The 12,383-nt window shown below is 44.1% G+C and overlaps 1 protein-coding gene across 2 annotated transcripts in view; it reads right to left on the bottom strand.

Annotated features, from left to right (window-relative positions):
- EDC4 (enhancer of mRNA decapping 4) overlaps positions 1-11,423 on the bottom strand; it is a 31,739-nt gene extending 20,316 nt beyond the window's left edge. Inside the window, exons 1-14 of one of the 2 annotated variants that reach the window (XM_081335582.1) lie at positions 11,276-11,423; positions 8,977-9,127; positions 8,200-8,311; positions 7,103-7,202; positions 6,715-6,904; positions 5,622-5,769; positions 4,036-4,140; positions 3,273-3,382; positions 2,645-2,755; positions 2,104-2,199; positions 1,867-1,969; positions 1,491-1,671; positions 716-788; positions 444-535 (exon numbers count right to left, since the gene is read on the bottom strand). In XM_081335582.1, the coding sequence (XP_081191708.1) occupies positions 444-535; positions 716-788; positions 1,491-1,671; positions 1,867-1,969; positions 2,104-2,199; positions 2,645-2,755; positions 3,273-3,382; positions 4,036-4,140; positions 5,622-5,769; positions 6,715-6,904; positions 7,103-7,202; positions 8,200-8,311; positions 8,977-9,127; positions 11,276-11,351 (1,648 nt within the window). In that variant the 5' untranslated portion in view covers positions 11,352-11,423. The remainder of the gene's footprint in view (positions 1-443; positions 536-715; positions 789-1,490; positions 1,672-1,866; positions 1,970-2,103; positions 2,200-2,644; positions 2,756-3,272; positions 3,383-4,035; positions 4,141-5,621; positions 5,770-6,714; positions 6,905-7,102; positions 7,203-8,199; positions 8,312-8,976; positions 9,128-11,275) is intronic. The other variant, XM_081335583.1, reaches the window with a different exon arrangement.
- Between the last annotated feature and the right edge of the window lie 960 nt (positions 11,424-12,383).

Raw genomic sequence — 12,383 nt, 5'->3', positions numbered from 1 at the left:
CGGCTTTGAAACGAAGATGAGCACCGGCCCCTAGAGTCGGAAACGACTAGCACGCACGTGCGGGGGAACCTTTACCTTTACCTATATGTATGTATGTGTGTGTGTGTGTGTGTGTGTGTATCTATATATATCTATATATATCTATATCTATATCTGTATCTATCTATCTATCTATCTAATATATATATATATATATATATATATATATATATATATATATATATATATATATATATATATATATATATATATCGATGTCTGTCTGTCTGTCTGTCTGTCTATCTATCTATCTATCTATCTATCTATCTATCTATCATCTATCTATCTATCTATCTATCTATCTATCTATCTATCTATCTATCTATCTATCTATCTATCTATCTATCTATCTAATTGCCAGTCTTTTATAAACAGCAAGCAAGAAACAAAAGAAGAAAGCTCACCAAAGTCTTCCCGGGAACCATGGGGAGGGACAGGAGTGACCGTATCTGGACTATGGAGGGGCTGGAACCTTATCTGTACATCTTGAAGGGCCCTGTAACGTTTAGGCAAAGGACTTCAGGTTACACACTTTGCCTAGCTCCCCCAGGGCGCTCGCTCCCCTGAAATCTGCAATCGTACAAAGCTAGTGATGCCCCCACATCAGCGCCTCCCACTTTCATTTCAGGTAGAATGGAGGCCGTAGGAAAAAAAATGAGAGGGCGAAATAACTTACTTGGTGTGGACACAGAAGAGCTTGATCAGCACCCCTGCTGCCGATCCTGAAGCACCAGAACCTTGAGTGCCTTCTGAAAAAAGGAAGAAGCCGAGGGAAGAAAATTAATCATCCCAACCTGTCATCGCCAGAGGCAGCCAAAGCCGCAAAAGAATAGCAGAATCTCCCAGACCTTACATTCAAATAGGAGGAGTTTATGAACCTTTTTGGTTTAACTAAAGAGCCACGCAGGTGGTTTTTTTTCCCCCCTCCCCTCCACCAAAATGCTAGAAATCATTTAAGATGATCCCAACGTTAACAGGTGAGGAATTTAGGACTATAAAAAGCACGTTTAGCTTCACACTGTGCAGCTTTTGCTACTGGAAGATGGAAAATCTAAAAAAAGGGGATCCTGCAAACTGATGGGAGGAAGAGGCTATTCGTGGTCTATACCAAGGGTAGGCAACCTTGGCTCTTTGATGACTCGTGGACTTCAACTCCCAGAATTCCTGAGCCAACCACGCTGAGGGAAAATGGAGAGGTTTCCAAGCTAAGCCATGCTGGCTCAGGAATTCTGGGAGTTAAAGTCCACGAGTCATCAAAGAGCCAAGGTTGCCTACCCCTGGCCTATACAGATTTATGCAAGAAAACCACTGGCTGGAGAACCTGGGCAGAAGGTGAGAGTCTGCTTGGGCCAACCTGCCAACTGCACGAGAGAGGCCTCTGTCTTGATCACGCCCAACTCTTGTTCTGGGTCCAGAAAGGAGGTCTCCTGAGGCATCCATCACTTACTTACCAGCACTCAGGCCATCACTCTCCTCTTCTGCTGAGAGGACCTCTGTGTGCCTCAGTCGGCAGCGGCTGACCATTTGGATGCCGAAGCTCAGAACTGGATGGGTCAACAGGAACTCTGAGATGGAACTGAAGTAAGCTTTGCCCTCTTCTTGGTTCTGGACCAGTTCCATCACATATAAGACCTGTGGAAGGCAACCTGTCGCATCAGAGGCTGCAAGAGGAGGCACAGTCTCACCTTGACTCGGGAAATAGGTACAGCCCAGCAGAGCGGGAGAAAAGTCGATTCTTCTCCTCACTCCAGCTAGGTAGCAAGAGCACTTAAGACATACACACACACACACACACACACACACACACACACACACACTGCTCCATACCTTTCTTTGCACATCGCTCAAAATTAGATACTCGGCTGAGAGATCCAGGCAGACCTTCAGACTGGGAGGGACGCTCACAGAGCTAAATATATCCGGAGAAAACCTGAAAATTGACCAAAGACAAGAGTGGCCATGACACCCTTCTGAACTTACTAATGTCCCTTCTTTTTTTTTTCCTGGAGATCGGATTCTCATCCCTTAATTAAATAAAGCAACGTCGGCTACAGGAACCCTTACTGAATAGTCTGGAGGCAGGTCCACGAGACGGTGCACCACATCTTCAGTTCTTGGTTCTGATCTGCTCCAGTGATGAGAAACCTCCAAAAAGGAACCCTGCGGAGATGAATGGACAGGAAGAAAACTGACTTAAGTGCCTACAAAAAGGACCGTTGTGAAGAAAACGCGGCTTGCAATGCAACAGGGGGGGGGGAATAAATAAATAAATAACCCTCCTCCAGCCCCAGTAAATTAATATTGTTAATTTAACTTTAGCAAGGTTTGGGGTAAAACTTAGGAACACTGAAAGATCTTATCTGGGGATCTCGGATATTCTAGAAAGTTTTGCTAATTACAAAAAGAAAGATATCTCTTCCGTCACATTCGACAGGACCCACTAGAACAGAGCGCCAATAACGCTGTCGCAAATTCACTTTCGAGGCTCTTTCCGCTTTTCTGTGCCTAGGACCCGCTGATGAGATGGCAAAGGAGATTGCAGCTGTTTTCTTGCCCTGGCAGTGGGTTCCTTACCCCCTTCACATAGACCGGGATCATTACTTACTCTGGATCTTGTTTTTTATGGTTGTCACAGAAGAGCAAACAGGAAAGAGGCTTGCCATCGTGAGGTTTCCATTCATGGAGGCACCGGCTGGAGAAACAAAACAAACCGTGGCTGCATTCACAGATCAGCCCAAGCCAGAGTGTGTTTTAAACGAGCGTTCTTGAAGAAGGCATAATGGTCGTGTTCACCTTACTCATTAAGCTATAACCCGTGGTTTCTGAACTACGATGGCTAGGTCCACGCATCACATTAAGGGAATCCTACACAAGCCACTTCCGGGTTTAGTGAGACGTGAAAATGGAGCAGACGATTTGACAAACCTACTTTTTAATAGTTGTAGCAATGAAATGGCTTCTACGCTTGTCGTACTTCTCTGGGAGGGGTCCTTGGTGCTCTCTGAGCTGGGTTGTTTTCTCGGAGACGTTTCATTACCCAAACTAGGTAACATCATCAGTGCTAATAAAGGAGTGAAGTTTGCTTTTTACTAGTACTGATGACGTTACCTAGTTTGGCTAATGAAACGTCTGCGAGAAAACAACCCAGCTCAGAGAGCACCAAGGACCCCTCATTTCAACCCTGAGCTACAAAACATTCTCCTTTGTTGACAGTTCTCTGTTTCCGAAATTACCTTGGCTCATCTTGTCCATCTATGTAAATCTGCCAGAATTTGACATAGCCATCGTGGCTTGCTGTAGCCAAGACAGTTCCATCAGGAGAAAGCGCTCCCTCACTCAGGCGCTATAAAAGAACAGGGGGTTAAAAATATAGCAGTTATCTTTAACGAAGCGGCACAGTGCTGTTGAACTACACCAATAGGCATCTTTCTGCTCATTTGACCTGGGGGTGGGGGTGGGACAAGGTTATTTTTAAGAGCCTTTCTTCTGATAACACTTGGAAGGTCTGTTTGTTCCTAAAAAAACAGATATCCTGGCTGAAGAAGTCATAATGTTCCTATTGGTGGCATGCTTGTGCCCATTTTGGACAAGCAGTTACACAAATTGGGAGGCGAAAAACATCATACGATATCGGATCCAAAGGATTCAGGATCAAAAGCTAAGAAGAACCTCATCTGAAACGGATGATGTGAGGACCATTGATCCTGGATGATCAATGTGAGGACACTTCAGCAAAATCCTGAGTTTAGATTTAATATAAAACTCTTATTTTCTCGATCCCAACTCAATTCACACTCCCGGCTTATCGTGTGCAAACACCAGAAAGAACTGCAGGAGGATTTCTTGCTTTTAGTGCCATCGGCCATCTGAATGAAGGCCAAAATGAACACTTGAGGTTCTTGAATTAAGACACACAGAACAGAGAACTATAATACCCTACTCAGAAATTATAACAGGCCATAGGCTCCTACACCAAGAGAACGGCCAAATATTTACCGTGCTATGACCCTTCACCACAATGTAGCCTTCTTTGATGTTGGTTACTTCCACTGGCCATGAACTGTGGTTGGCTCGGATTATGTCAAGGTCGCAGACTTCAGCCTGCAACACAAAGGGGAAAAAGTGAGCAAAAAGAGCACGCTGAAGCTCCATAAGGAATCATCCTGACAGGTTGATGTCTATGGTGATTCTCAGCCATCCAGGTCATGGTTGTCCCAAAGGTGCCTTTTTCAACTGGACTTTGTTTGTTCCCTGAAGACATTTCGCTCCTCACCCAAGAAGCTTCTTCAGTTCTGACCAAATGATGGGGAATAAACCATGGAGATAGGAATGAGGAGCGAAGCGTCTTCAAGGAAAAACAAAGAAAGTCCAGTTGCCTTTTGAGAAAAGAACCTTTGGGATGTCAACAGGTTTATTTACCATTCATTCATTCAGCCACCCATCTTGTTTAGAAGCAATTCTGGATAGCTTATAGCATAAAAAATATTAAAATCACCAAAGATAAATACTCCTAACCCAATAAAATAAAAGTACCCTCGAAGTTTTGCAGATTTCTCTTAAGTTCTCTAGATAGCTCTTCCTCATGGGAAACAGCTACACGAGTCAGTAAATCAGGGTGGGCAATTAATTTCCTCAAGGAACTGCTGGGACTGCTGTGGAAGGCTGAACAGGGCTGTGAAGGTGCATAGACGTGCATGCATGCGCAGACGTAAGTTGTGATTCCGTGCCAGCCTGTGATCCCGGCAGCTGAGTCCGGGGAATCAGAGGAGGAGGAGGAAGGCTCTGATGAGTTACCAGACTTACAAAGTGAGGAAGAACCTGGCCCCTCCACTTGTGGTCAAGCTGAAAGCCAGCTGGGCTGGGAGGCAGAGTCAGACTCCGAGGAAGCACAGCTGGAAGACCTCAGAGACGCTTGGAAATGTAGACAGGTCACACGAGTAAATCAGAGGGAGGCAATGGGGCGACTCCAGGGTAGAAGGCGAAAGCAGTGAGAAGCCACGCCTTGGGGGCTGCTTAACAAAAAGGGAATGTGTGGGCAGGGCTGGTTGCTGGAGGCAATCGTTTGCAAAGAACTTCTGTGTCAAGAGATGACGGTCTGTTTATTTTACCAGTGAGTTATTTCCTGTTGGCTCGTGCTGTTTTGTTTGTGGACAAGGTCTGTAACTTCAATAAAAGGGGTTTATTTATCCAGTCTTCTGCTAAATTAGGGGTTGCCTTGTGAAGTAGCAAGGAGGTACGTAGGCTGGAACAGAACAGGATGCTTGACAAGTAGCTCACGGGGGCAGTGTCCCGGGGTCATGGGATCCCCTTTTGCGACCTTCCAACAAGCAAAGTCTATGAGGGAGCCAGTTCCTAACAACTGCGTTAGGAACCTAACAACTGTGATTCACTTAGCAACTGTGGCAAGATCACAAAATGGGGCACAGCCTGTTGAAGAACAGAAATGTTGGGCTCTGTTGTAGTTGCAAGCTGAGGGTTACCTGTATTCCCACCGCTGCTTTAAAAAAAACAACCAACTTTACGCTGAGTAGCCCTTTAGCACCATTTCTGAGGGAAAGAAGGAAAACCGCAGGAACGCTTACCCGATCCTCATGCAGCAATGCCAGAGTCTGGCTGCCTTCTTCACAGCTCTCCTCATTCTCATCAGGGATAAAGGGACACCATATTATCCTCCGAAAGCTGTTCAGAGGAGTCCCGTCAGGCCGTTTGATGTTCACCAAGATCTCTTCTCTGATCACCCAAGTTAAGGAAGACCTCCATCATTCCCCTTTTACAAAAGCCTCCCAGAAGTTCCATTTTAATGGCTTTCCAGTCGATCTCAGATGGGTTTGGAAATAAATACATGACTGAATGAGAATCTGATTTGATGCAACATCTTGTCCTTATCTTTTGGCAAAAGTAAAAACCTGCTTCCACTTCTAATGGTCGCAACAAAAATGTTAAAACTATCAGTGGCTGACCTAGCAGATTATTAAACCACAAAATCATTGGTTTAACGCACTGTGTGAACCTAGTCGCTGTGGTTTATAAACCATGGTTCATTCCTTAGAAGCATGTGTGAATTAGGCCACTAAGGACTGCGCAATACTGTAGTCAAAACAAGCAAAAGCTTATGTGAACAACCAATGCATTAAGTCAGAGGTCTTCAAACTTGGCCCTTTTATGACTTGTGGACTTCAACTCCCAGAATTCCTCAGCCAGCATGCCTGGCTGAGGAATTCTGAGAGTTGAAATCCACAAATCATAAAAGGGCCAAGTTTGAAGACCCCTGCATTATGTTTTTATCACTGTTTTTTAGACTGGGCAGGAAAGCTCCATGTCTATCTTTTTTTAAAAAAAATACTTGTGTAAAAGTCACAGTTAATATTGAGAAAAATTCTTAACAGGAAGACTAGAATGCAAGAGTCTAACTCTAACCCTAAGCAACTTAGTCAAGATTTCAAATTTTGCATACTGAAACCAAAAAGTTCAATGACCAGTTCTGGCTTGGAAAATTAAGTAATGTAATAATGCATTACTGTATTTAAAAAAAAACAAGAAGGAGGAGGAGGAGGAGGAGGAGGAGTCAGCTCTTTACAACAGTAGTCAGGCTTTGCAAATTGTACCATGGACTAACTAGTTTATCTATCAATATTATGACCCTTTGCCATCAGGCTTAACATTGAAGTAAGATACTGGATTTTTCCATTCTCCATAGACAGACACCAGACAAAGACATTGCCAGCTTCATCCAGGCAGGCCAACTGGTTGGAGTTAAGGTGAGCAAAAGCCAGATCTGCCACACCACCGGTGAAGCCTTTCAGAAGCGTCCGCTCAGCTGTGCTGACACTCAGCACCCGCACCATGGCCGAGCCACTGCTGGCACCTGGGAAAAAGGGCAAAACAAACCTAGTCAAGATGGGTAGAGCAATGCTAATTCCTCTTTCTATTATAGAGATGGAACAAGGTCCAGCACAGGCCGCTGGGCAAAAGCAAGCTGCAAAAAAAAAAAAGAAAGAAAAAGAAAAAAAAGCCCAACCTGAAACTTCACCATGGACAGTAGGAGGATGGGGAGATGTCTCACCTCGAATAGCATAGGCCAGGTAGGCATTTGAGACAGCAATGAGGTTGCCATAGTAATATTTCTGCTCCCAGTCATATCTGGCTACTGGCTGGATTTTAACCTGGTGGGGAAAAAGGAAGACAAGCAAAAGTTGTACCGTAGGAATCAATTCAGTACCTATCAAAAAGGAATACCATACCTGTGGCAGGGGTAGGCAACTACGCCCCTTTGCAACCTGTGGACTTCAATTCCCAGAATTCCTGAGCCAGCATGGGAGCTGAAGTCCACAGAACGTAAAGGCGCCATTGCTGCCCACCCCTGATCTATGGGTGTTCTACGACAGTAAGCTGTGAAAGTGAGAAGGAGATGGCCACTGTCTAATTTGTAGTAGAACGTGAAAAAGAAACAAAACAGCAAACAGGCAGGTTTACCTTGTCAAACCACTTCTTTAGAATATTTTAAAATGCTTCCTAGCAACGAGGAATCAGGAATGATATGAAGAAGGAAAGAATACTGCATGCAGAGATATTGGACAACAAAATAACAAACCTTTTGTTCCTTCACAAGACATAAATAAGAAGCTGACATTATTCGAAATTACAGTTGCACACGGATTGACAAGGTGGGTAATATAACAGAGCAATTTTAAGGGACTTTGCTAAAGAGACTGACTGATTGGCGGAAATATACATGAAGGCAGAGTCCCATCATTAATTTAGTATTCCAAAAGATGTTAACATTCTTTGGGGTTTTTATCCAAATAACTCTAATGCATAGTGTTTTCCTACCGGACCAGTTTGTTCACAGATAACCTCTGAGGGGAGAAAGGCCTGAAGTGTGTGGATTGAAAACGGAAAGAGAATGGGGGGGAAAACTCCAAATCTCCTATGCATTAACTAAAGTGCCTTCCAATCAATCTACCTCTCTTGGACCACAGCCAGCCAATATATCAAGGCCATATTCTCTAGCACAATGTCTGAACACGTACCCAGTATAACATTTGCATCTGCCAATGCTCAATTATTTTTTTACATATTTTACAAGCTTTTATATATATATTTTTCTATTATAATACCAGGATCGGTATGAGCTACGAAGAAGGTGATTTTTGTATTTACCTTATTGCTTCCTCTTGCTTTACTGGTGATGCTGGAATCACTGCTGGCCACTATTTCAACATCTTTAGCAACAATCACCATACATGTGGAATTATCATCTCCAGAGAGGCAGCTAAAAGGTGGCCGGGGGAAGGCAGTAGAGAGAAAAAGAAGTCAGTTTTCAAGATAATAAGGGTAATTTTTTTCCTGTGAATTGTTCAGTCAGGACTGCGCTCACCATACACACAAAATCAAGCAGATGACATTGCTACTGCCTTGTAGAATTCCCAACAATGTATTTTACAGATCCAATGGAATAAAAATGGGCAAAAGAAAACAAACCAGGAGCAGCAAGAACAATAACCCAAAGAACGAAATGAACCGGGAAGAACAAGCCTCAACTGACAGTGACTGCTCTTTACAACACTGGTTTCTCCTGTGCTCTTCTAAATCAGCCTTCCCCAACCTTACAAAGCCTTAATATAAGGGACGCCAGTTATGCTGGACTTCTACTAACAGAGTGCCTCCAAGCAATATGGCAGCCAAAGTTTAAAGCAGATTGGAAAATGTGGCATTACACATCGATTGGTGAGGCACGTCAATAGATTCAATCCTAACCCCAGAAACTATACACAATTTTACAAAGCCCTAATATAAGGGATACCAGAATGGATGGAAATCAAATCTCTGTAGGAGAAAACACTTGCCAGGATGCTTCTTGATAAGCTTATTCCAGAGACCACAAAAATCACACATATTCTGGCCTTTCACTTTTGCCTCACCAATTAAGATACCTACATAACTTGCTTTTCCTGTAGTGCTCCCAGAGGAACAGTTTGTGGAACAGGCTTAGTTGAGGAGGAGCCATCTCCAGCTGCGGTGGGATCTGGCACCAAAAGACCATTGAGGTCACCATTATATGAACTGGATGTTCTCTGGTTTTCATTCACTGACCATGAAAGATATGAAGAATGGAGAAACAGAGAGAAAAACATATTTATTTAGTCTTGTCAGAGTTGTATATAGTTTAAATTAGCCTGCCCTTACTGAAGTACTGTGTACTGCTGATTTATAAAACAGTAGTATTTTTCATAGAGCAAGGCAGATTTTAGGTCTACCTACAACACTTAATTCCAGAAGTCTATTTTGGGCAGAGAGAGGAAAAAAGAACTGTCTTTCCATTCTTGCTGATTTTTTTGGGAGGTAGAAACATTGCTTCTGTTACAAATCACCCATAGATTTAAAAGTATATCCCAGTCTACAATCTATTTGTAGGGCTTTTTAAAAAAATGAGTTTTAGATAAATTGTTTTAAATAGAAGCCAAGTGAACTTCAACTTTAATCTATAATATTACATCAAGCATTTCGTTCATGGCCAAATTATTGACTCTTTCTAGAACAGCTTTCCCCAACTTAGACTTTCTCCAGATGTGTAGATTTCAACTTACAAAATTTCCATTTCATGATTTCCATTTCATGATTTCCCCAACTTTTCAAGGGCTTTAAATACAAGACTTTCAAATGAAGTATATCAAGCTACTATTCACTTGGTTTCTATTTAAAGTAATTTTATCTAAAACTCATTTTTAAAAAAACTGTACAAAAGCACATAATTTTTCACACAACACAGAAAGTATCAAAACAATTGCCCAAGTATTATCGTATTGCAGTTTTTATAAAAGCTGCACTTATTATTTATTACCACTCTAAATTGTCAAACAGCAAGTAAGGTTTGACAAAAGAGGACACAGAGATGAGCTAGCATTAATTCAATTATTCAAATGATGTATTTGTGGTTTATATTTACAATTTTACACTAAAAGTCAGTCCTCAAAATAAGCAAAATTATTGTTATTAACCACACAATGTTACAGAACAACACAAGCCATTTTCTATGCTGCTAAGCATGGAAATTACAACATTCTGAGTGCAAGTGGACAGAATAGTTTAATGAGGGGACTTTGGCTATAAGGATGAATATGCAGAAATGTATCAGCAATGCTTTCTTTTTTTTAAAAAAACATTTTTAAAATGGCTTTTTTAAAAAGTGCAAATATCTAATTGTTAGATTATTAAAACCAATAATTAAAACCAGATAAGCATTAATTATGTATAAAATCAGTACACTGAATTAGTATCTTTGCATGAACCCTTAAATTTGGGTGTGTGGAGGGGTCTTTGTAGGAAGCATGTTGTGTGAACAACTAAATGGGTTGGAGAGACAGCTAGATGAATTTAGTTAGCACCAAACAAAAAGGCAGGTGGAAGTTTAACCTTAAATTTGAGTGTGTGTGTGTGGGGGGGGGGGGGAAGGTCTTCTTTAGATAGTCTGCCTATATTTTAACTGCTGTGGAATTCTGGTGTGTGTGTGTGTGTGTGTGTGTGTGTGTGTGTGTGTGTGTGAAGCCCACCCATGTTAAAAGAGGGCAAGGTTAAAATACGCTGATTTAGAGGATTGGATATAAATCTAAAAAAAAGCTGAAAACAGAACAGAAAATATGGATTACATAAGCGAACATTCATCAAAGACATCTGAACATATAGAATACTATATTCTGTACAGTGCTAGGTATCGAAGATAAAAGCAAGGAATATATTGACGCTTTTTATTCCAGGAGATCTCCTGTCCCCTTTTTCATCGAAACCGGAGATGCTCTGGACTTTTTACCCCACTGGGTTTAGTGGGAGCTGTTCCCCAACCAGTTTGCACAGGAGAGCAGCCTACTATTATTACCCCATTATCCGCTTGGGCTAGGGCTGAGTCCCAGCGGATTTGCTCCCATGCAAAGGCACCGGGTGTTACAACCCCGAGGGCAAACCTTTGCCTCCGCCTGCCCGGCAACCGGGGCCCTTCCGACGGGGCAATGGCGAGGAGGGAAGGGCAGCCGGCTTCCCTGCAGGGCGCCGGATTGGGGAGAAGCTGCTTCTCTCCTCTCGTTCTTCCCGGACGGCGCCAGCGCATCAGCCCGGAAGAAGGAATGCCAGCCCGGGCACTCGCGCTGCCCTCCAGCCCCCGAAGCGGAGCGTCTCTGCCGAGCACCAGACCCCGCCCGAAGCGCCGCAAGGGCCGCCGCCCGAGACCCGCGCCGCGGCTCACCGCCCGGCCGATCCAGCTTGAGGATGTCGCGCAGGTGCTGAGTCGCGTCCTCGATGTCGATGCTGGCCGAGGCCATCGGGCCCCGCCAAGGCCGAAGCCGCCTCTCACGTCCGCCCGCCTGCCGCCCAGACAGGCCGAGCCCGACTCGCCCGCCCCCACTTCCGCTTCCGGTCCGCGCGGCCTTCTCCTCCCGTCGGAAACCGCATCCCGGCGCGCGGGTTCCACCCAGCCTCGCCGCCGAGGGCGTTTACAGGAGTGGGAAAACACGCGTCGAGGGTTTGTGTAGAAAAAGGGGCGAAGCGGGAGCGGGGAGTCCCTCTTTCTCTGGCCTTACATGGCTGGGCTTTCCTTGAGCCCTCCAAAGCGACAGGAGACCGCCGGGCTAGGATTGCAGGGAGGCGTCTTTTTCAAAGAGTAGGGCGGCAGTCCAAAGCTGCCTGGTTCTCTCTTATTGCGGAGATGCCTTTGGGCTGCATCAAACGAAAATATAGGTATAGATTCTCTTTGCATATATCTATATACAGCCTCATACAAAGATGCGAACACATCCCGCCATCCCCTCCCCGCCTTCACCAATGTACACGTTACTTTTTCAGACCGACCCATCAGCTGAGACTCTCAGATGTATACATTGATTTAATCAGTAAGTAACCAAGTACTTACTGATGGGGACTGTAGCCAAGAAATTAAAAGACGCTTGCTCCTCGGGAGGAAAGCCATGGCAAATCTAGACAGCACACTAAAAAGCAGAGACATCACCCTGTCAACAAAAGTGCATATAGTCAAGGCTGTGGTCTTCCCAGTTGCAATGTATGGCAGTGAAAGTCGGACAATAAAAAAGGCTGAGCGCCAAAGAATTGAGGCCTTTGAACTATGGTGCTGGAGAAGACTCCTGCGAGTTCCTTGGACTGCAAGGTGATCAGAGCGGTCAGTCCTAGAGGAGATCAACCCTGACTCGTCTTTAGAAGGCCAGATCCTGAAGCTGAAACTCAAATAGTTTGGCCACCTAATGAGAAGGAAGGACTCACTGGAGAAGAGCCTAATGCTGGGAAAGATTGAGGGCAAGAGAAGAAGGGGACGACAGAGAATGAGGTGGCTGGATGGAGTT

The sequence above is a fragment of the Vipera berus genome (assembly GCF_964194415.1).
Source record: "Vipera berus genome assembly, chromosome: 10".
Classification (NCBI taxonomy): domain Eukaryota; kingdom Metazoa; phylum Chordata; class Lepidosauria; order Squamata; family Viperidae; genus Vipera; species Vipera berus.
Note: the sequence above shows the minus strand (reverse complement) of the source record. Positions and strands in the feature narration are given on the sequence as shown.